Here is a 23,279-nt window from a genome sequence, read left to right on the forward strand (position 1 = left end):
GGAGAATCTGTCAGTCCTTCAAACCTTCTAAAATTTTCTTCTCAGCCTTATATTAAATGGATCATTTTGTCATCATAATTTTATGAGGTCTGCTTTTAGAAAACATATCCTTTATTAAATATTACTATCATTTGGGGTTACTTCTCTTTAAATTAAGCCTAATTTATTTCTTTGTCAGCATATATAATTTAGAGCCCATAAAAAAACTCTATTCCCTACTTTACTCACTCTTTAAAATCAGTGATATATATATATATATATATATATATGTCCCATAGACACGTATATTTGCATGTTGTACGTGTACAGATGGCATTCTTGCCTGATGGTGCCCTCCATAGCTTAGGATCTCTACATAAGTCCTAAAACATATATATTCTACCATGCCGTATTTTTATGTTGTATTAAGGAAAATTACAAACTATATTGACTCAATTAATTGCCTCCTTTTAAAAGAAAACTGGCTCTCTTTTAAAATCAAATATTTGAAAATGAATAAATGTATAGGAATGATAGACATACGTTGATATAGCTAGTCAGAGGAAAACTGGACTGAAAAGCTCACAAGCAGGGCTTGCTTTGTTTTGTTTTTGTCTTAGAGAGTAAGTGCTCTTCTGTGCAACTGGAGAATATGCCTTCTCCCTCATTCCTTCAACCCTGATTAACCCCCCATAAGGAAAACAACAGGGGGGAGCCTAATGTTTCACAGTTTATAAACTGCTTCCACCAGCACTTTCTTGTTTAATCATCACAATACCACCATGAAATGGCTCCATTATTGTTATCTTCATTTTGGAGGATTAGTGAGGCCAAATGCCTTGTTTAAGGTCATATGGCCAGCAAGGGCAGGAGAGAAGCCAGGCCTGTGACCCTAAGCCCACCAGCCTTTCTCCTTCACACACACCATGGTACTTTTTCCTCTACCTCTCTTGTTAATATTTCTCTGCTTTGTATTGTAAGCATTTGGAAGTTCCTCTTATTTCCACATGACACTGTAAATTCTTTGCAGGGCAGGGCAATTTGTTGCTTCTCTTCCTAGTCTTTGCAGTGCCAAGTACAGTGCCTTAAATATGTTTGCTAAATAAATTGCTGCTTAAGAAATGAGGACTTAGGCAGCAATTAGATGATAATGAGGAAATCATCCTTCCTGTCTCAAGAACATCCTTAAAATCTGTTTCTTCAACTCCAGCATCACTTCTCTTATTCCTACCTCCGGTTTCTGGATGTCAAGTTTGAACCATCATCAAGCTTAGGTCAACTCAAAATAGAATTTGTTTGATTATGAGTTTCAGTCCCAGTTCATAGTGTTCCAAGTATGTTTTGTCCCTTTTGGATTCTAAATATTACTCCACTCATCATCCTCAATATTGTTGGATTATTTCCTCTATTTCATCCCTTTCTCCTTGTTTTTTATTTCTGTCTGATAATACCCCAGTTTTTAGCTTCTTTCCTTCTGAAGACTAGGAACAAGGTATTAAGGGAATTTCTATTTGTATAGGAATAAAGATGACAATCTATAGAGATGTTCAACTTAAGGAGGGGGAAAAAAAACACAACCAACCCTACACCAGAATAATTATAAATGCCTGGGACGGTGTTGACATTTGCAGTTTACTGGTGAAACTAAATGAAATTGTCACTTTTGCTTTTGAACAGAAGACAAGATCTTGCTGTCTTTTTCATCTCCCTCCCTTGTGCAGTTTGCATTTTCTTTGACTGCTGGTCTTGTGATTCTGTGCAGACGCATCTGGAATCCACAAAAATTAGCACCAGGTGCAGAATCCCTTCCCTGTATACCAGTATTTCTCATTGTAAAATGTTTGTGTTGACTCATGGAAGCAGGGTATTAATGCAGATATATGTTATTGTACACTAGAGTAAAACCTACCCTCTACCACTCCCACCTTCCTCACCCATCCCGGAAATTGCAAAAATAGTCTCCAAAACATTTTTGTTACAGAACAGAAAAATAGACAGTTGTTCAGAGTTAATAATAGCAATCCTCCTCCATGTAACAAAACAAAATAAAAAACTTCTTCACATCAAACCCTGAAAACCTTTAATGAGCTAGTTCTAGATATTTTGTACTATTTTAAGCTTCATTTAGATATTTTTTATTTAACAGGAAGATGCCTAAGAACAATGGGACTTTCTAATTTTCATCTCGGGTTGAGAACAAAAAAATATACTACGCTAATGTTTTTTTTTATAGTGACTCCTACTTCCACTGCTGCTGTGCCTGCTTCTACCACTACTACCTCTCTTCCTTACATTCATCCATCTTGTTAGCAGTTTTCAAAGCAATGTAAACTAGATTCTTTCTCCTTAGAACGTTCAGAGTTATGCAAAATAGGTTTTTAAATCCCCATATTATTTACATGAAAATTAAGATTTGAAGAGCTGAAGTTGGCCAGGATCAGAAATAGTCAAATAGTAAGTCATAATCTGGTAGGACTAGAATTTCAATCTAGTGCTTTCTGCTCTGATTTAGATTTTTCGGTTACTCAGAGGGCCTGGACCTCTTAGCTAAACTTCTTAACTTCTCTAAGCCTCAGATCCGTTCTCCGAAAAATCAGGTATTATGCTGTTTAAATAAGATAATGTGAGTTAAACCCTTAGCATAATGCCTATTGAAAGAAAGTGCCCAGTAAAGGTTGCCGTTATTACCAATGTTACTCATTTATATTACTCCTAATGTATCCCTTTAAAATTTACATACTGTTTCCACATAAGAATAAGATCCCATTTTCTTCTTTGAAAAGCACATGAGGTTGACCAATAATAATTTATAATCTCCATCTATACATAAATAGTTTCAAAGAGGTTAAATTAATTGGCTAAGATCATCACCTAAGTGATGGAGAAAGGTCTTAAATCCCAGTTAGATGACCCAAATCCTAAACTCTTTTCATTACTATTTTTAAAATATTCAAAATTAGGTTAGCATTAAAATTAGGAATCATACAATCAATTTTTATAGTTGGATGTAACCTTAGAAATAATTCACAGAATTAAGTGACCTGAACAAGTTCCACAGGGCACAGCCAGCCCTAGTAGCCTCATCTGCTGACTCCAAGTGCAGGACTAGGAGGTTTGCTTACCTACAATGTAAAAACAATAAAATGCAAATGTTTTTAGTGAATTGTAGAGGCAAGGAGTCATGAGATGTAAGGTAGCAAACATTCTATTCATAAGGAAGTTGTCACCTCAATTCCAGTTGGCTGGGGAGATCCTTCATTAAATAAATGAAGGTTGAAGTGTTTCTGAGGTTATGATCCCAAGGGTTGAAATTTTCTGAGAACTTAGAGTTGAGGGTCAGCCTGGGAACCATCATTCCACTCTCTACCTTGCGACAGAGTCCCCATACACCAGAAAACAACCTCCTCCATGCCTTCTTTCTCTTCTTTTATTCTGTTTCCCTGTCTCTCCTCTAACCACAGCAGTAGAGTAATATTCCTCCATTCAATTGTACTTGAAACACACCGTTGCAGCATTTTCCTAGGCCCAGTAGGAGGCACGTTAGACAACCAGGACTTCTGTTTTGCAGAAGAACTGAGGATAAGAAAGTCACCAGAAAACTGAGAAATCAAGAATAACAAACGTATTGCCACTCTGAGAAGCTAGGACAGCTGCGGGGCTAGGAACTGGTTGGCATTTTGGACCCAGAGATTTGTAGGCTCTTGGCTTATGGAACAAAGAGTTCATTGCCTAGTAAGTGACAATATACAAACACATCTGCAGAATATATTCTTTGGCAACAGCAAATACCAACAGTATTTAGTTAACCTCTATTTTTCTAGTCCCCATTCACTTCTCCTTTTTATCTATTCCTTCTCGCTGTTTTTCCTCGTTGAAAATAAATCCAAATAGGATGTTAAATTTTGAAGGAAAAATGGGATGGGAGGAAGATATAAAAACTTCCAAATGGTATCAGAATTTAAAATAAGGGAAATGAACCAAGAATGGAACCTACCCTGTCCCTTCCCCTACCCAGTCCAAGTGACATCTTCAGAGGTAGATCTTAGAACAGAGTAGACAAGCCCACCATGACTGCAGCCATGATACAGGTTGCTAGTTGTTGAAAAGTAAGTTGAGTTCATGTCTCTTCTTAGTCTCTCTCTCTAATATTTTCTCTCTCACAAAAGAAATTTCAGCATCTGAAATATTTTAGACTGTTATGTTTCAAGTGTATGATGTGGTATCAAAATTATGTTAATTTTCTGGGTAAAAAAATAACATTTTGGGGTACTATGAAGGCAGAGTTTCGATATTAGGATTTTTTTTTTTTTTTTGCTGGAACTAAATCTTATAGAATATGGAAAAAACTAAGAATGAAAGGAAAGCGCTCACTTATAATTTCCTGCTCCCCATCAGTTCTTTCTGACTGTTTAATATCAAAGAAAAGTCTTTGCTACTGATGGTGTAGATTTGAGGCCAGAAAATTATCAAATTCGTACCAAAATTAAATATAGGCTATGAACGTAGAGCAAAAGGTTCATAAAGAATTTTTGAGTTTGCATCAACTGAAACATATATGACCTCATCCGTTAGCCAATTCATTAGAAACCACTTTCTATTATTATTCTTTTTCCAGTTTAACTTGTTTTTTATTCTGCGTGCCATTCTTTATATCATGTCTTCTAATAATAAAGCAGAGATCATCTTTTCCCAGAGGGAAGACTTGTGCAGCAAACTTGCCTGTCTTTCCACTATTTCCCAGCAGGGTAAAGTGTCTGATGAGTGAAATCAGATCCCTGGTAAGACATGGATTCATAGAAGTCATCCATTTCACTCTTTATTCCTCAAATATAGAAATAAATGGGGAGGCTCAGTGAATTGCCTTTCTTTTTCTCCTGAATTACTGACTTTGCTGGGCCTAGAATTGATTCTCATCCATCCGTCTTAACTCCATGGCCACAACCCTTCAACTGGGGTGTTTGTGCCTCCAGGGAGATGAAGTCTCTAATGTCGATAACTATGCAGGAACTGGCTGTAATATCAGGTTGACTCCATTATAAATAACTTAGAACATTATGTTTATATTAAAAAGAGATAATTACGGAGTAAAATATAAAACTGCATGAATTTTTGAGATAAAACATGAGACTTCAAAAATGTCTCATTTTTGGTAAGTCTTTTAAGATATGTGTTTGCATTCATCTGGCTTAAAGGATATTTTAGTAGGAAAGTTTGAGAAATGCTGTAGGATGGCATTCTGGGTTTTTTTTGTTTTGTTTTGTTTTTTTTCCATGATCTTTGAGTCCTTGGCTTTTCATCAAATCCCATGCTTCCTCCCACCTCTCCAACTCTTCCTGCAGTGTTGGGTGGTATAATAAGTTAGGGCAGGGAACGTTGCCAGCAGTTCTCTTCTTGGCTCCACACAGGGTGGCTATATGACAAGAGTATGTATTTGGATTCAAGAGGACCTACCTATATACTAGCCTTGGCTCCGCTAGTTAATAGTCAGTGACCTTGGGCAAGTTGTGTAAAAGGTCTATGACTCAATTTTCTTACCTGTTAAATAGGAAATATGTCATTGATGGGGTGGTAATGGAGAGTGAAAAAGATAATGGACATAAAGGACCTGTTATAGGAGCCAGAGTATGGTAGGCACAGAGGAATCTTTCTGCTTATAACTTTTCTTAATCTACATATTGTGGTTAAGGATAGCATTGTCTGTAGTGCATGATAGTCTTCATATGCTAATACTTCCACACACCAGGAAGTGTGGTGCAAAAGCTAATTACCAGAGGGCAGCCATGCAATTAGCTCTTCTCTTTTTACCATTTCCCTGATTCTGTCGTCTCACAGGTTTTCTCTTATATTTTGAAATATAACATATATATATATAAGCAATAAATTTCAAAATATATCTTAACAGGTAATTATAGAACAGATTTTCAAGTTTGCTATGAGTTATAGTTCCATGATTTCAGGAGCTGCTCCAAGACACTGGAGACTAAAAAGAAATATCGATATGATGATTCAGTAGTCAGACTCATGTGTTAAATCCTGTCTTCTCTATTACAACTTCTCCTTTTCCTTTGATCTTTCTCCCAATCTTTTGGGGATGTTTGGGTTATGCCCATTCTAACTTTTTTCATGTTGAAAAGAGGTATTGATAGTATGGCATAGGGGGATGTAACTGGCTCTTGGAGAAACTGGCACTTCTGGGTTTCAGGACCTATCTGGCCTAGGAACCATACAAAGGATTTAGGTTTCTGAAAAATAAACTTGCATATAACTTTTGTAGGATCTCAGATAGAACCCTGTGTGTTTTTTAGGATTAAAAGGCATGATGTTGGTTAGGGTTCAGCAATTGGCAATACCTGGCTGAATCTTCCATAAGAGTAGCCTCCAGAATACCCTCTCAACTCTATTTGAACTGTCTTAGCCACTGATACCTTATTTTCTTTCATTCCTTTTCCCCTTTTGGTCAGGAAAGCCTTGTTTGCCCCCTAGTGCCAGGGCCAGGCTCATCCCTGGGAGTCATGCCCCACATTGCCAGGGAGACTCATACCCCCGGACGTTATGTCCCGTGTAGGGGGAAGGGTAATGATTTCACTTGCAGAGTTGGACTTAGAGAGAGAGGACACAGCTGAGCAACTAAAGAGATTTTCAGAAAGTAAATCTTAGGCATGATTATAGGTTGGCTTAGCTTCTCCACCACAGAAGTAAGTTTCATAAGAGCAAGCATCAAGACCAAGGGGTTGACCTATTGATTAAGGAGTGCCTAGTGTTTGAGAGAGTATCAGGGTTTTGCCAGTTGGGAAAATTTAATAGTTCCATATTTTCTCTCCAATCCCTCAAGGGACTTTGCCAGTACTTTTTAATTATCTGCCCAACATTCCCTGGGTTATATCCAGGAATTACATTAAGCTATAAAGAATTGCAAGCCCTTGTTCCCATACTGGGCTCTATTTCTCATATATTTTTATCTCTTCTTGCTGTTTCCCCAGTACCATAGGTATAAAAAATTAATTAACAAAACTCTTTTGAATGTATATTGTATGTGAAGCACTCTTAGGAGTGTGTGTATATGGGGGTGGGGTGGGGGGAAGATGGTCCGTAAAGGAATAAAGTAAGGCATAGGCCCTGCCCTCAAGACGATCACAATTTCAGCAAGCACCTGTCAACACATAGAACAGAAAAAAAAAAAAAGTTCATTAAGAATGTCAGGGCTTCCCCCTTAGGTGGGACATGACTCCCGTGGATTTAAATCTCCCTGTCAACTAGGATACAACTCCAGGGGATAATCCTGGCCCTGGCATCCAAGGAATGAGAAAGCCTTCTTGACCAAAGGGGAAGTGAAATGAAACAAAATAAAGTTTCAGTAGCTGAGAGATTTCAAATAGAGCCGAGGGTGGGCCATGGTGGCTCACTGACAGGAGTTCTCCCCTGCCATGCCAAAGACCTGGATTCAATTCCCAGTGCCTGCCCATGTAAAAAAAAAAAACAGAGCTGAGAGGTCATTCTGGAGGTTATTCTTATACAGTATATAGATATCCTTTTTCAGTTTTTGGTGTATTGACACAGCTAAAGGGAAGTACCTGAAACTGTTGAACTATAATCCAGTAGCCTTGATTATTGAAAATGATTGAATAACTATGGAGCTCTTTTAAGATGTGATTGCGTAATTGTGAAAACCTTGTGACTGAAACTCCCTTTATCCAGTGTATGGACAGATGAGTAAGAAAAAAAAAAAGACAAAAACTAAATAAAAAATAGTGGAAGAGGGAGGGTATGGGATGAGTCAGGTGTTCTTGTTAACTTTTTTTTTGGCTTTTATTCTTTTTATTTTTTTGGAGTAATGAAAATATTCAAAAATCTATTGTAATGACAAATGAACAGCTGTAAGATGATATTGTGAACCACTGATTGTACAGTTTAGATGATTATATGGTATGTGGATATATAATATATCTCAATTAAAAGAAAAGAATGTCAAAACTTGATGCTTTTAGATAACTCCTTTCCTTAAATGTGTATTATCAGTGAACTTCAGTAATACAGGCAATGAATGCTGTAAAATTTGTGGGGCAGGATAGAGAGAAGATAGACCTGGGAGGATGACTGGGAGACTTTCATGGAGGACCAGGGACTTGACTCCCTTTATCCATCCTTGGGATGGATAGAATTTGGTTAGGTGGATATGAGAGAAGACATGGGGTGCATGAATGATTCAGATGTGAGAGGGGGAGGATATGTATACAAAGGGTTAATGGTAGGCATAAGCAAGGTGTGTGCTTGGAGCAGCAAGAAGCTGCCTTGATGGCAAAAAAGGAGAAGAGGGAAGAAACCTAAATAGCAATCATTTATTGATCATTCATTGTGTGCAAGGCACTGAACCATGTGTTACAGAAGAAAAAGACCTCTCTTTAGCCTGATGAAACCAGGTTATTGATAGCTTGCTTACAATGCTGGTACCTGAAACTAGAATATACAACGGTACTACTAGGTTTATAGCTCTTTGGTGGCTTAGCGACAAGGAGCAGATGGTATCCTCATGGATAGTTCCAGGAATAGCACCATGTGGAGTGAATCAGTGAATTAAGAGGTATGGTTATTGTGGCATGGGGCACATTGGCTAAATCACATCTGAGATTTGAGCTAATGACTTCATTTTTCGTGAGACTCTTCTGAGAACATTTGCATAAATAAAGCAATTATATGTGTAAAAGCTCAGTGCAAATCAGTGGAACTTGAGGCTTCATGGGCTAATGCAAAAAGTAAGAGGTTAGAATTTGAAGACCTGAGTTTGAATCCCAGCTTTGCTTCTCTCTAGCTGTTTGATTTTGGGAAATTCACTGAATCACTCTGAGCCTCTATTTACGTACCTATAAACAAGGAATAATTCCACCAATCCCTCTGGGGTTTCAAGAGAATTAAACAAGAAAGCATATGTAGAAGGCTTACTCTATTTGCCTGGCACACAGCGGGAGCTTGCCCAGTTAATGTTATTCCCTTCCTTTTTCATGGGGAAATTAAATGAACAGTGTCTGAGGTGTAGTATTGGTTGGTGATATAATTATTAATTTGGGTTTCAGTCTTGATCTGTAGACCTAGTTTTGGGGAGTCATTTATCTTCATCTTTGTACTAAGTACACAGTGAAGATACAGGGCAGAGGTCTGAAGAGTCTTTCATAAGAGTTCAAGCCATGTCCATCTGTTGTTCCAAATGAGACTGATTGTAGATCACATTTATAAAGTAAAGAAAACTCTCCTTGTTTCCCTGGTCTCTACTTTCTGCACCTTATTTTCCAGGCTGCCCCACCTTTCCTGCACTGGGGAAAAAAACGACATAACCAACTCAACCTAACTGAGGTCCTTAGGTTATTATTCATTTTCTGCAATATATTACACGACTATGAATTTAAACAAAGATCAAAGGCAGGGGATAATACTTCAACCCAAGGGAATGGAATACTTAATGGTGTGTTTTCAAGATTCTGAACAAAACAGACTTCTTGGCACTTACCAAATCTTAATAGGAAGTAGAAGCAAATGTTGTGCGGTGGTTAAGTGTTACTGATTTTGGAAGCAGACTGCCAGGTTTAACTCTTGAACTTGCTATTATAAGTTGAGTGACCTTGGACAAGTCATTTCATATCTATGTCTACATTTTCTTATCTGAAAAGTGAGTATATTCCTATTTTTATTATTTAGATAATTGAGGCAAGCAATATTGACTAAATTCAAGTCAAAACACAATCCTGCCACTCTCTCTTCCTATTTTCTGAGCTAGGCTGATGGTAAGCTAGGTAAGTAATAACCCATGCATTTTGTTAAGGGCAAAGTCTTGGCTTCTTCCAAAGTTATTCTCCTGAAATATCCTGCCATAGCCATTAACCTACAGTTAAGCTTCAGTTAGCCAAGGCTTCAGGCATTTAATTTCTTAACTCACCTACCCTCTTATTCCCCTATTGGTCTCACCTGGGAGGGGATGCCCTGTGGCACTGTAGGGAAATAGTAAATCTGACTACAATTCAGAACCACTTGGTACTACTAGTGGTGATGACTGTAAGCTGTATAGAAATGCCCCCACCTGGTAGACCTTAAGGGGAGCCAACATGAAAATGAGAAGAAAATCCCAGAAAGCAAAAATAACCATAGTCATAAATAAAATGATCTTATATCTATAAAATATCTCTTTCACTTCAGATGCATTATTTCACCAGCTAACTTCTTGGGAAATAGGTTAACTGCAAAATAGCATTGTCCCAATTTATAAATGTGCATTTGCAAGAGATTAAAGGACCTAGAAACCCTCTGAGAATCGGGGAATTGTATCTGAGTTAGTAACGTGAGTAATATCTCTTCAGGCTGTAGAAGAGAAACTAGCAACTTCCAGGGTAGAAAGTAACTACATTTCAGCCTGATAGCCTGGAAAAACACAGGAGAGGAAATCAGGAGACACTTGTGGTTGACAGCATAGGGGCTAAAACTAGAGAAATATGGATTTGAAACCTGGTTGTGACATCTCTTAGATTTGTGACCTTGGGCAAGTGACTTAGCCTTTTTGAGCTTCATTTTCTCTCCCTCTCCCCGTTCCTCTCTCTCAACACTGTGTTCTATAGGCATGGTGAGTATTAAATGCATTAATGTATCCTAAGTATTTTCATAGTCCCTGGAACAGGATCAAAATATTTTATTATACTTATTCTTGGTATTATCCTATCCTCCATCTTGATACTAAATAATCGTGAGATGTGGAACATGCCACTTTCTTTCTCCTTTTCTATATTCATATTTGTAAAATGAAAAGATGGAATTAAATGATTCTTAAGGTTCCAGCTTTAAGTTATATTATTCTAGCATGCATTCTTCCTTCCTCCCTTTCATATAATCATCAAAATGTAATCAGTCATTTACCGAACATTTTCTTTGGGGCTTACTAGGTGGGTCTGTTTCATTAGCCTTCTCCTAGGTCATGCTTCCTAAGTCTGGGGTCCCAGAAACTGGACCAGAGTGAGGAAGGGAGGCTTCTGGGACTAACTAGAATTAAGGTGAAGAGAACTAGTTTGGCTTTAGGCTGGCTCCTGTATTTTTGGTCTGCAGTAAAAATAGAGCCCAAAGAAGTCTGAAAAACTCTGATTCCACCCTAAAAGACTGTGGCGTATGATCATTAAGATCCTAGATTCTAGAACCATGTAGGCTAGATTTGAAGATGGCCCTATTTACCAGCTATATGACTTTGGAAAATTTACTTGACCTCTGAACCTCAGTTTCCTCATCTATAAGCTGAAAATTATAGTACTTGTCTCATTGGAGTGTGTAAAGGTTAAATAAATTGATTTACATCAGGTAAGTACTATATAAGTGCCTCCTCTAATTATCATTAGATAACAGCCTAGTATTAACTCTGAGATCTGCGCCTGACTGGGTCACAGTACCATGAGCCTTCAGATAGCGGGAATGTTCAGCCAAGCAGTTAAGGGTTCCAGGGAAGTTGGTCAAGTAGGATTAGGAACCATCCAAGACCTCGGCATGTGAGCTCCAGCTAAACAGATATTGAGAAGTAGAGAGAAGGAAGATAGGATTTCTGTCCCAGCAAAGAACTAGAGTGAAATTCAGGAAATCAAGGAAACCTCACAACTCTTTTCTTTCTGGAATGGGCCAATATGATGGAGGGTTCGAGGTTAAATCCTAACATGAAATACAGTTAGCTTGAACCCAACCTTTGGCATATCCAATTCATTATTTAATGCTATAACCCTAAGAGCTGGTAGGGGTTATTGTCAGCCCTCTAACATTCTATTATCCTGGTCAGGATTGGCACATGATCTAGGTGATGCTTGCTCTGATAGTCTTTACAGACCTTCTCTGTAAATTAGGGAGCCAAATTAATATGGTGTATAGTCGTAGACAGTTTGAGCCAGCCAATATTTAACTTGAGGTTCTGGGATTTCTAGCTCTCTCAGTGAAATCACAAAAAAATGACTCATTTTAAAACATTCAGTGGCTTGCATTTTGTTTCAAGTTAGCTTACCACCACATACATAAAAGTGTCACTTTTTGCTCACTCAGAAGCCTTGCTCTTTAGAGCTGAGAAGATAAGCTGAAGATGCTGGGCTTCTAAAGCAGTTCACATGTTATTGCCTTATTTAAGCTTCTATTTAACTTGGGTTACTGACAACCAACTGCCTTCTACTTGATTGTTCCAGGTCAATTGAACCCCCTTCACGCTTCCAAATCCCATCAGTGTTGTTCAGTTCTTACAAATCTAGGTCATTTGATTGTCTAACGTTCTCTTTTCTTCTGCCTCAACTCCTAGGAATTTAGACATGGACCCGGGTCTCGTCTCTTTTGACTTTTCCATGATTAGCCTACATTCATCAGAACTAAACCTCCCAGAATATGTTCTTTGGCTGATTGGCTGCTGCATGTACTTCCCCTGCCAGCAGCTTGCTTGAAGAGGGTTCCTCACTGCAGTTGACTTGGTGACTACCTACCCACTATGTCAGAGGTGTTTTCTAGATATGGCACTTCACAAATATCAAGGACAAACCACATCAATCAGAATTGATAAACTCCTTTGAAAATTTTCATCCATTATGTCAGATTCTTTGTAAGTTAGATTATCTTAGCAGCAAGCAAAAGATGCTTATCTTTTACTAGAATAAGCAAAATAGTTGATTTAATGTAAGAATACTTGGATTTCCCATGGAAACCAAGAACAGGAATGTGGCTAGGTTTCAAAATAACTTGATCTAATAATGTAAATATTAGCAGTATTCTCTCTTCATTCCTTCTTGCTTCTCTGTGGTTGGCTTTATTCTTCCCTCTGGCTGTAAACTGGATTTTTCCACATGGGAAACAAAAAGGCAAACCTTTTTTCCATTTTATAATTTAGGTAACTCAAGAGAGATTGACTATCTTAATCCATTAGAGTATCAAAAGTCCTTTCCTAGATTTACGTGAGGACAAGCCTTAAAACATCTGATTAAATGGAAATTTTTCAGAATTGTTATCACTCTTTTTGAATTAATGTAAATAAACATGTTGAATGTTTCCTACCATATAGAACATTATCTGTCTATGCATTGCTGCCCAATGGACTGTGGTGTCAGAGATCTGGAATATGGAGTGCCTGTATAGATGGAACGTGAGAGGCCCCATACAACCAGGCTAAGAAGGGAGAACAGAGATATGCAGGAATCTTTTGAGGCACTTGATTGATTTAGAAGTCCAATTAAAGAGAATATACAATATGGAGAGAGAGGACATGTATGGCAGGGCAGCACAGAGTACAGAGAAGCTTGGACAGAGGTTTCAAAGTAATGGGGGACTGGGTTTTAAGACTCAGAGATCAAACTAGGCGCGGACTCTCATGATTTCAAAAGTGAGCAAAGAAATAGGAGCCAACATAAGCCAAGGGAGGATCTTAAGTTACCAACTGATGAGAAGAGCATGAGCCATACATGGAATTCAGTAAGCACTCCATTTTGCTACCACTGAGGGTTTTGTTCTCTGCTGATGTATGTGCCACTGAGTACCTAAACTATTCCAAGATATTCCTGTGAAAACAATCTAGTGAGGGATGTTAGGGTCCTAGAACAGAAGAAGGAGGGACCTTCAGAGAGACAGGAAAGCATCACAGTGGGGTAGCATATAATTTCAGGACATCCCACGGCGACATCTCCTTGGCACTCACACTAGGGAGTTGCCAATGTCAGATATATGTGCATATATGTGTGTTTATGCAACGCACATATTCTGTTTGTTCATGTATTTTTAGTGACTTTTAGATAGCTAGATATTAATCATGGCTTTCAGATCTTTTTAGCGCTGAGACAGAGCAATAAGATTTCAACATCACATTCATTGTACTTAAAGATTCACAGCTTCCACATCCTGCACTAATGAAATGGGTTAAATGTTATTTCATAAAAGCTGGACTTAAGTGGTAGTGACTGATTAAAAAACTGTAATACTGGATATTGGAAAATGAGTCACAGTCTCACTGGTAATGGAATGGATTTTTATGATATCTTAGATATGTTCTCCAAAGCTTACAAAAAATATATTATTTTTTTGTCTAAAATATAGACTCTCATCTATATTTTACAGCTATATTTAGCCAATAACTAAGGATTATTGAACTCCCAAGGGTTGTGGAGAATTCTAGAGAGGTATATGATCTTTGTCATTTTTAAACATAGAGTCCAATTGGAAAGACCGAAAATGCATATATGAAGTGGAGAATAATATAAGTGGAGAATATAGGAAATAGGATTAAACCAAATTAATCTCTAAAAGGGAAAACAAAATTAAAATGGAAAGCCCCAAATCAAATCAATACATATTTATTGATCAAAACTATGCTAAATAATAGGTGGCGGTGTGACAGTGACTCACTGGCTGAGTTCTCGCCTGCCATGCAAGACAACTGGGTTTGATTCCTGGTGCCTGCCCATGCAAAACAAACAAACAAAAAACAACTGTACTGAATAATAGGGAGAAAACAAGTATAGGGTATTGGTACTCAGAGAGTTTTCAGTCTTATCAAGGGGACAAGGCACAACTACTTTTAGGAATCATGGGAACCAGATAGAAAACATAGAAGAGACATGAAAACTAAAATAAATACAGGTTAAGACATCACCAGATTGCTTTCAGCATCTTACATGCAAGATCCTGAGATATCTATGCCCTTGCCTTCAAGGGCAGTTTTTGCTTTGTCTGGGTCTTGTATGATAATCCAAGTCTAAGAATCTCAAAACACTGCAGTACTGGGGATACTTTTCTTGTGAGAAAGGCCTTTAGATGCTGGTACCACAGAGTAGCTCAGCGGGGAGAAAACACTTTGTTGTCCGAAATGCCAGTGTTCCAATCTCAGTTCTCATTTTCCCTGGCCCTCGGTTTTCTCATTCATAACATAGGCAATGATAATAATACCTCTTCAATATGGTTTCGTGGTGATTAAATATATAATAGATGCATGTCCTCATACATGGGCAAGTAGTAAGTATTTAGCAAATTGTAGTTATTACCTTTGACATGAGAGATTACCTGAGAAGACAGGATCTAATCAGGCCTCTTGATGTGACTATGGTCAGTAATTAAGTGTTGAGGACTCTGTGTGTACAAACAATTCATAAACTACCTAACAATATATCCTTTCAATAATTAAATACTAATATCTGACGTTAATTCTGAAAATAAAGTTTACAAAGCACATTTAAACTTAGTGTCATTTGTTCATCAGATGACCTTTTGGGAAGGTGAATATTACTATTTCCAATTCTACAGAGAAGGAAAATTAATCAGAGAGGGTCAGTGGATTTAATCCCAGATCATGCTCCAGGGAGCTGTTGAGCCCCCAATCATAAAATCAGGAAGTTGCTGAGACCCCAAACATACCATCAAAAAACAACCAAGCTTGACCACAGGCCCTTTAACTCCAAGCCTCTTGTTTTCCTCCATACACCACAGGCCTCTTAACAACCACTGTTTTGGTGGGTCCAGTGGAAACTGTTTCTCCACAACCCTTATTTCCCCACAAGGTCCTTCCCAGTGGGAGTTAAGGCTATATCATAAGCATGTGCCTATTTGACCTACTATATATCTATGTAAATATATAGATCAGGGTTATGCTCATTATGCCCAGTGTTTTTGGCTAAAACATGATATTAGGTTTTGTAGATTTTGCTGCCTTGCCATTTGTTTTATCATTCTGTTAGGATTCCATAGGCACAGATTGGCATTAAAAAGCTGTTAACTCTGTTAACTCCAGAGGGCACAGCTAATGAAATGTCCCAAAAGTTGAGCACTTGCCAAAACTACCGTGTCGTATAGGACAGCTCTCACTTAATCATGTTGAGAGTATTTTCTCTATCTAAATGAAATCTATAATTTGGGAAAGAGATTAAAGTTCCTTTGGGGGAGGAAGAGAGTTGCTGTGAAAATTCTAGAAACTTGAAAATAAAGATAGGTCTACTCAATATTCATGAAGTCAGATTGTTTTGGTGCAAATAGAGATTGCAATCTCTTATTTTCTAATGACTTTGCTTGTAGCATTCCTCTATCAGCTTTACTCAGATTCCTATTCAGCTTTAAAGGGAATGGCAGTAATTTGTTAAAAGAAAAAAAGAAAATTTAACATATGCAATGTAATTTCTGCCATCTTTGAACAATTTTTAATTTTATGTCTAAAGATTTCTAAGTTATGTAATCGGCAGGTGTATAAATGATGAAGAAATTATATGCAGCATGCATAATAGGTAAATGAATATATAGGATGCCAATAAATGAATGTTCTATTTTAAGTGAATGTTTCTATTTTGCATTGAATACAACTACTCTCAAAAGGCAGTTTAAAGAAAAGAGCTATAAATATCAGTTTAGGTTTAATTTTACTTCCGTCAGAAAGAAATCAGATTCCTTTAGCAAAGCCATTACTATTTTACAAAGAAATGCTACAACTTTTAATCTCAACCAATTTATTATAAATCCTTGCCTTGTACATAGCACGAATCTTTACCTCCTGTTGGGAAAATGTATTGGGAAGAATTAAGAGAAAAATACTGTAAGTCCTATTACTTCATTTTACTTTGCAGTAAATGTAGCAAAGAGATATTCAGGGAAAGTGAGAGGAAGCTTTGAGCCATCTCATTTATGCCCCTCAACTCTTGACACAGGTCCTCAAGCGATACCTTTTTAGCTCCTTTTTAAATAAATTAACAGTGTCTATCTCTGAAAATACTATTTGTTATTATAATTTTTTTCTGTCTCTATTTTTTTAGGCCAGTCCTGCTCCTATAATTGTCAACACAGATACTTTGGACACGATTCCTTACGTAAGTAATATTTTAAAGATTTTCTTTAAAAGCTACAGTGGAACTTAATCAGCTGAATTTAAAATTCAATTTATATTGTTTCCACTCAATCCAGATATTCTGATGAAATGTTATATAGAAATAGTATCATGAGTTTTCTTTTGATATTTGCTAAATCGCTGCTTAGTTATGCAAATATATCCCTCTTTTAGTCATTGTTTTGTGAAGCATGAGGGCTTATTGTGAAAGAAATCATAGAAGATTCTATTCCAATTAATCTAGTTTTCTAGGTGTTTCACTACAAAAGATTGAGTTGCTTATGGCAGAGATGGACCAACTTAGAGGCTTTTTCTTAAGGAAAACTCAGATCAATTTCTATAACAGATCCTAGAATACAAGTGATCAATAAATGTTTGATGGATTTTATTAGGTTTCTAATATGAATCACAGCAAAGTTTTTGTGAGGGTGAAGTCTATGTATATAATGATATGTATGGCTTTATAAAAGTATGGGACTTAGGGGATAATAGGATAAGGTGGATCAGTAAAACCTGGGATCCTGGACCTGTAATCCAAACCACCATGAGGGACAGGCTGGGTGGGGAAAAAATGGAGGAACACAATAGGCCACAATTTGAGCAAGTGGTTGGCATTATGGAAGTAGGTGAAGCTTTCTGAGTAAGCCCTAGCTGATGGGTAGACAACTGGGAAGACATGACAGCCACAGATCCATGCAGACATGGTGGCTGAAGCAGGCGGAAAGACTGCCGGGACAAGAACAAACATATTCCTGACCTTTGATAAAATGAGTAATTGCAAATAAAGGCACTTACTGCCTGGCAATAATAAGTGCTCAATAAGTATTGACTACTGTTTCTATTCGACATCAAGCTCAGCTGCCTATAAGGACCAATCAAATCACAGAAGTCAGTGAACCAGGTAGAGTGAGGGCTTTGGGGAATAAAGAGCACATGTCCTTCTAAGGGGGAAAGCTGTCCCTCGGCACCAGTGGATTGTTATTGTGGGGGAATAGGGCCTGATGTTGCAGGTGGTCCAGTTTTTCAAAAGAAGTTGGAAATTTGAATTTTTATGTAAAAATTTCCAATTTTTAAATACAGGCAACTGATATTTAAAAGCTCAAAGGAAACATAGACTACCCATCAGATGATGTCTTTCTCAAAGGAACTAGGGGTCCTGAGCAGGTTCTGTAAGCCAGGACTCAGCCACAGGGGAATGGAACGCTAGAACTGGAGTACAAGGTTGGGACTTGATTACAGGAACAAGTGACTGAAACTGGGACACAGGGTCAGGACAAGAATAACAGCCAGCTTGACTTAATGCTGAATCACCTGAACTACTGAACTAGGGCTTCTTAAATCTTTCTGAACAAGAACAGTTTGGGGCCAGATGAGAAATGGGGTTAAACTTCTGGTGAGAATCAAGTAGCCCACCTGTGGAAAGGAAAAGACTCTGTTGGAGGAAGGCAAACAATTCATTAAAGGCACAGTTTCAATTATTCTTTCTCTTACTCTTCCTCCCTTCCTTTGCTTTGTGAACATTTATTTTGGGGTTACTGTACACCTGATGTTGTTTCAGGTACCTAAGAAATATTAACTCACTTAGTCTGAGTAGCAACCCTATTATTTTCTGTATTTTACACATGGGGAAATTAAGGCACAGAGAGATCAAGTAAATTGTCCAGAGTCTCACAGGAAGAAGCAGAATCAAAATTTGAACCTAGATATCTGGGCCTAGGGTTAGAGGCTTATTTAACTCCCATAATGCTGCCACTTAGGTTTCTTCCTTCACTCCCTTGTTTTCTGCCTCTCCGCTTAGCAGAAAGCTACATTTCTGCTTCAAGTGACCTTGGGTGGGAGGCAACTTGTCGCAGAGGCTTCAGTACCCTCAAGGCAAGGATCCATGTACATATGAAGAAATCTTTGTGGCCCAAGCAAATCTTGTTACTATAGCCCTTGGCAAAGCTAATGAGTACTACTTGGAAGAAATGGACATGGAGCATAGAGGTTTGTTTTTATAAGTAGGATTGCTTCCTTGTGGTGGATCTATATTATTTCAAAGCCTTTTATTAGGGTGCTCAACTTCTGTATGCCCTCATGTCCAAATAATTTATCAGTAGGCTCTAACTATTCTGTATAGACATGCTCAATTGGTATCTCAACTAATCAGTCAGCTAGTAAGAGCAGCAGCAAATAACAAATTAACCAGTTTGCTCCCAGTCCCTTAAATAGCAACTTGGATCTGATTTTGAGTTCTTAGTAGGGTTTGTTTCTTGAATCGTCTTCAACTTTTTGTACCTAATGCAAGCCTTTGTATGCTTCCTTAAGAGTTGGGATCTTTAGAGTTAGCTAAACATTTGGTCTGGTGAAAATGTCCCAAATCTCACGCAGTATGTCCTTGAGCAACTTCTTTTAACCTTTCAGGGCCTAAATTAATCTATAACCCAGGAATTATGGTATGTACCTCAGAGATTGTTGTGAGGATCAAACAAATAAGATCTTGGTGACAAAATCATGCTGTTAACTTCTGATTGATAGGGGTTTATTTATTTTTCATTTTATTTAATAATACCTATGAAATTCCACATGCTAGATCCTGGGACAGTGGTGGTGTGAAATATGGCTGTTTCCCCCCATATAGAATAAACATGAATGCATTGCTATTAGAAATGGCAGATTTAGTGCATAGTCATTAATGTGGTTATGCTTTGGGTACTGGCATAGGACCAACCCTCCCCATTGTTCCTGACTCACTGGCTAACCTTGAGCAAATCACTGTTCCTTTCACAGTCTATTTTCTCATTCCCCAGTGTTCCATACTTTGTTTTCCTCTTTCTTTCTCATGTTCTAGTTGTTAGCATAATTTGAAATCTATTTAATGAAAAACTGATTACAGGGTTCCCCAGGGCATTTTAGTCAAGTTGCGAAAGAACATTTCCTTTTTTAAAAAGTATTACCTTAATGAGCAATTTTAACTTATATATTAAAATCTTCTCAAAAATAATTTCATTATAAATAAAGATACTAATCTGAAGATTAGTAAATTTTATTTTAGAAATACATAGTCCTTATAGGAAAGATTCCTTGGCATACATGAACACAGTGATTGAATAACTAGAGGAAATCCATGATATCAAAGAGAATTTTTAAGTGTCTAATAAAGATACAGAAGATTTTTTGCATTTTTAAGGAAAGTAAGTTAAAGGACATTAGAGCTCTTAAGGTACCTGTCATTAGAGAAAGGGTCAATGACCTTATTACCAGTGAATGCCTCAAATAAACTCATTCCCATATGATGCTTTGACAGTTTAGGGTTGGGACAGGATCTTTCATGTGGCATAGTCCAGCCTTTTATACAAAGCAGGAAGCCCCTATATAATGATTCATAAAAAACTCAAAGAGAAGCAAGGGAAAAACATTTTACCATTTTAACACTCTCCGGTTTTTATCTTTTTACTCAGTTTTTACATTCCTCCCCATTATTAATTCCTCTCCAATATTGAATATTGTCTTATGCAGTGTATTAGTTTCCTAAGACTGCAAAAGCAATTTATCACAAATAAGGTGGCTTGAAACAACAGAAAGTTATTCTTTCACAATTCTGGAGCCTAAAAGTATGAAATCAAGGTGTTCAGAGAGCCATATTCCCTATAAAGGCTTTAGGGAATGATCCTTTCTGGGCTCTTCCTGGCTTCTGATGGTTTCTGGCACCCTTGATGTTCCGTAGTTTATTGCTGCATCATCCTAATCTCTGCCTCTGCTTTTGCGTGGCCTTCTTCACTGTGTGTCTCTGTGTCCTCTCTTCTTCTTACAAGGACACCAGTAGACCCACCCTACTCCATCTTGATCCCTAGCTAACTAAATTTGCAAAGACCCTATTTCCAAATAAGGTCACATTCTGAGGTTCCAGGGGACATAAATGGTGGTGGGGAGGGGGGGGGAGGGATGTTCAATGCATTGCAGCCAGATACCGAAAGAACTCTGTTCTTAGAGAATTACAAACTGAGTGAAGCCTGCCTGTGATCTCTAAGTCCAGTTTCCTGAAGGCTGACTTAATGAAAAAATAACTTGATGCCTTCCTGGTACTCTGTGGCCCACCTACGTGGTGCCTCTTATCTCCCAACATACATTTCCCTTTAGCAGACCCATCAGAATTCTATATTGAACAGCATCCAAACAAATCCCATTCTTTCTACTTTAGAAAAATATAATTCAAAGATATTCTAGAAAGCCCCTTTCTTCATCCTTCTCTAGCATTCACTTCATAGTTTGGCTTTATTCCTATCTTTTTTTCTGAAAATAGGCTATGGGAAAGGGTATAGTCAAGAATCCCAGTTTCAAATCTCCTTAAGGAACTTGAGGTTTAATTAACACAAACCTCTTGTTACTAAAGATACAGATATTCTAGCCCAACTAGCAAGTGCCATTTACTGTTTCCCAGGTAATGGGTCAATTTTTGGTTTGTAACCAACAACCACAAAATCAGTGGCATATAACAATAAGCATTTATTTCTCAATTAAGTTTCTTAATCCATTTGCTTCAGGCTCCAGATTATCACATTGACTGGGGCATTTTGGTTTCATATGTTTTACTTTGGGATTATGGGGTGGGACAGTGTCTACCTAGCATATGTGATTCGCATTGTGATGACTGAAACACAAGAGGAAAAGCCCACTGCACAAGCACAGTCAAAGCCTCTGCTCACATCACATCTGCTAAGATCTCATTGGCCAAAGTAAGTTTCATGTGTGAAAGTCCAGCATGGAGGAAGGAATAAATATGTGCTAACCAATAAACTAATTTACCACACCAAGATCTTAAATTAAAAGGACTAAGAATCTGTATATACCCCTTTGTAAGGTGGGGAAAAAAAACCCAGATACAATAGAAAGAAGAATGTACTTAGAAATATTAGTAGGTGAACCATAATAAATGATTAATGTATTGGAGAGATCTGATTCAACTGACATGGGGATTGTCTACCTTTAAGAGTATCTAAAGGAACATACTGAAAATAATAAGCCAACATTTAACAAGTATTAGAGTAAAATGACTTTACTTTTTTGTGAGACAATTTGTTGTCAGGAACTTTGTTTCCAGATGTAGAAATAATAATGGAGACAGGGGATTTGTTCCAGAAATTATAATAAATTTATTATAGTTTAATAAACTTCCCAGGAAAGTGAGGGAAAGAGAGAAGTGGAGGTGAGAGGGGAAGGAACAGGGTGAGAGGGTTCTTAGTAGATCACCCATTGGATTTGGCCACCAAGGAGAGAATTTTAAAAGTTGATTTGAAATAATCATAATATCATTAAAATATCATCAATGAAAGTTTTGCATAGAGATTGAAATGGGAAAGGCCATTGGATGCGGACACAGCTGTGGTTCTGGAGCAGACTCTAGATGAACGCAGCAATGGTTCAGGGACAGTTTCTCTCTAGGCAGAGTCAAAAGAGAATAAAATGACTCAAGAAAAAGCTGAAACAGTGAATTAATGTTAGTAAGAGAAGATCAGAGAGAGAGAAAATTAAAGGCGATGTGGGTTCAGGGACATTGATAAGCAACTGAATTAGCATTTGAAGTTCATTCCAGAGCCAAAGAATGGGTTTGAAATTAAGAAGTGTTGTTAAGCAAGCTTTAAATGGCACTTTTGACTGATTCTAGCATCAGGAAGCTGAGGGTAAAAGCCCTCTGAGGAGGAAATGACTATGTTACAGAGGTAGAATGACCAGGCACTTGGTTGTGGAGCTGGAAAGTTGTTAGTTGTATTAATTTCTTTGAGTCACTTTGTGCAATAATTGACCCTTGTGATTTAGGCCACTATTCACTTTTAATTGCATAGCGTTCCAGATTTACCCATGATGACAAAGGAAGAAAAAGTGTGTTGTTTTCTTTGAACCACCCTGACAATGATTAGTAATGGGAAGATATTTTGGAAAAATATGCTGATTTTAGTGCATTTATTCTTCAACAAAGAAAAGAGTTGTTTCTTTTTGTAGGTTTTCCCATCAGCACTACTAAAACTACTTTGTTGCTGTTCTTATCTGTTGGGAATCTAATATTATCCAGAAATGAAAAATCCTTACCTACCAGAAGACAGCCTACCAGGAAATATGGGTCGCCACATAGGCCCATCTTTCTGGGAGTGGTTCCTTGGACGGCACATACCCCACATACCTGGGCGAAGAAGCCACTCCTATTCCAGGACGCTCAGCCTGGAAGATCAGGTTTAAAAACAAGATGAAAATAATCCCATGAAATGTTTTCATAGCTTTTCTACAGCAGTGCCACTCAGGGTGTGGTCCGTGAACTAGTACCCTCACACTCACCTGGCAGATTGTTGGTACTGCAGAATTTCCAACCCATTCCACACTTGTAGGATCAGAGGGTGGAGCTAAGGAAACTGTGTTTTTACCGTCACCCTGCTGATTCTTAGGCACACTAAAGCTTGAGAGAGATACTGCTTTATTATTTACAAGGCAC

The 23,279-nt window shown here is 37.8% G+C and overlaps 1 protein-coding gene across 12 annotated transcripts in view; it reads left to right on the plus strand.

The window, feature by feature from the left end:
* DLG2 (discs large MAGUK scaffold protein 2) overlaps nt 1-23,279 on the plus strand; it is a 2,206,106-nt gene that overhangs the window by 1,419,806 nt on the left and 763,021 nt on the right. For all 12 annotated transcript variants that reach the window (XR_013156681.1, XR_013156683.1, XR_013156682.1 and 9 more), the window contains one exon: nt 16,746-16,799. Coding sequence is in view for 9 of the 12 variants with exons in the window: in XM_077113416.1 (XP_076969531.1) it covers nt 16,746-16,799 (54 nt within the window). In the remaining 3 variants the exon portion in view is untranslated. The remainder of the gene's footprint in view (nt 1-16,745; nt 16,800-23,279) is intronic.

This window comes from Tamandua tetradactyla, chromosome 8, assembly GCF_023851605.1.
Source record: "Tamandua tetradactyla isolate mTamTet1 chromosome 8, mTamTet1.pri, whole genome shotgun sequence".
NCBI classification, from domain to species: Eukaryota; Metazoa; Chordata; class Mammalia; order Pilosa; family Myrmecophagidae; genus Tamandua; species Tamandua tetradactyla.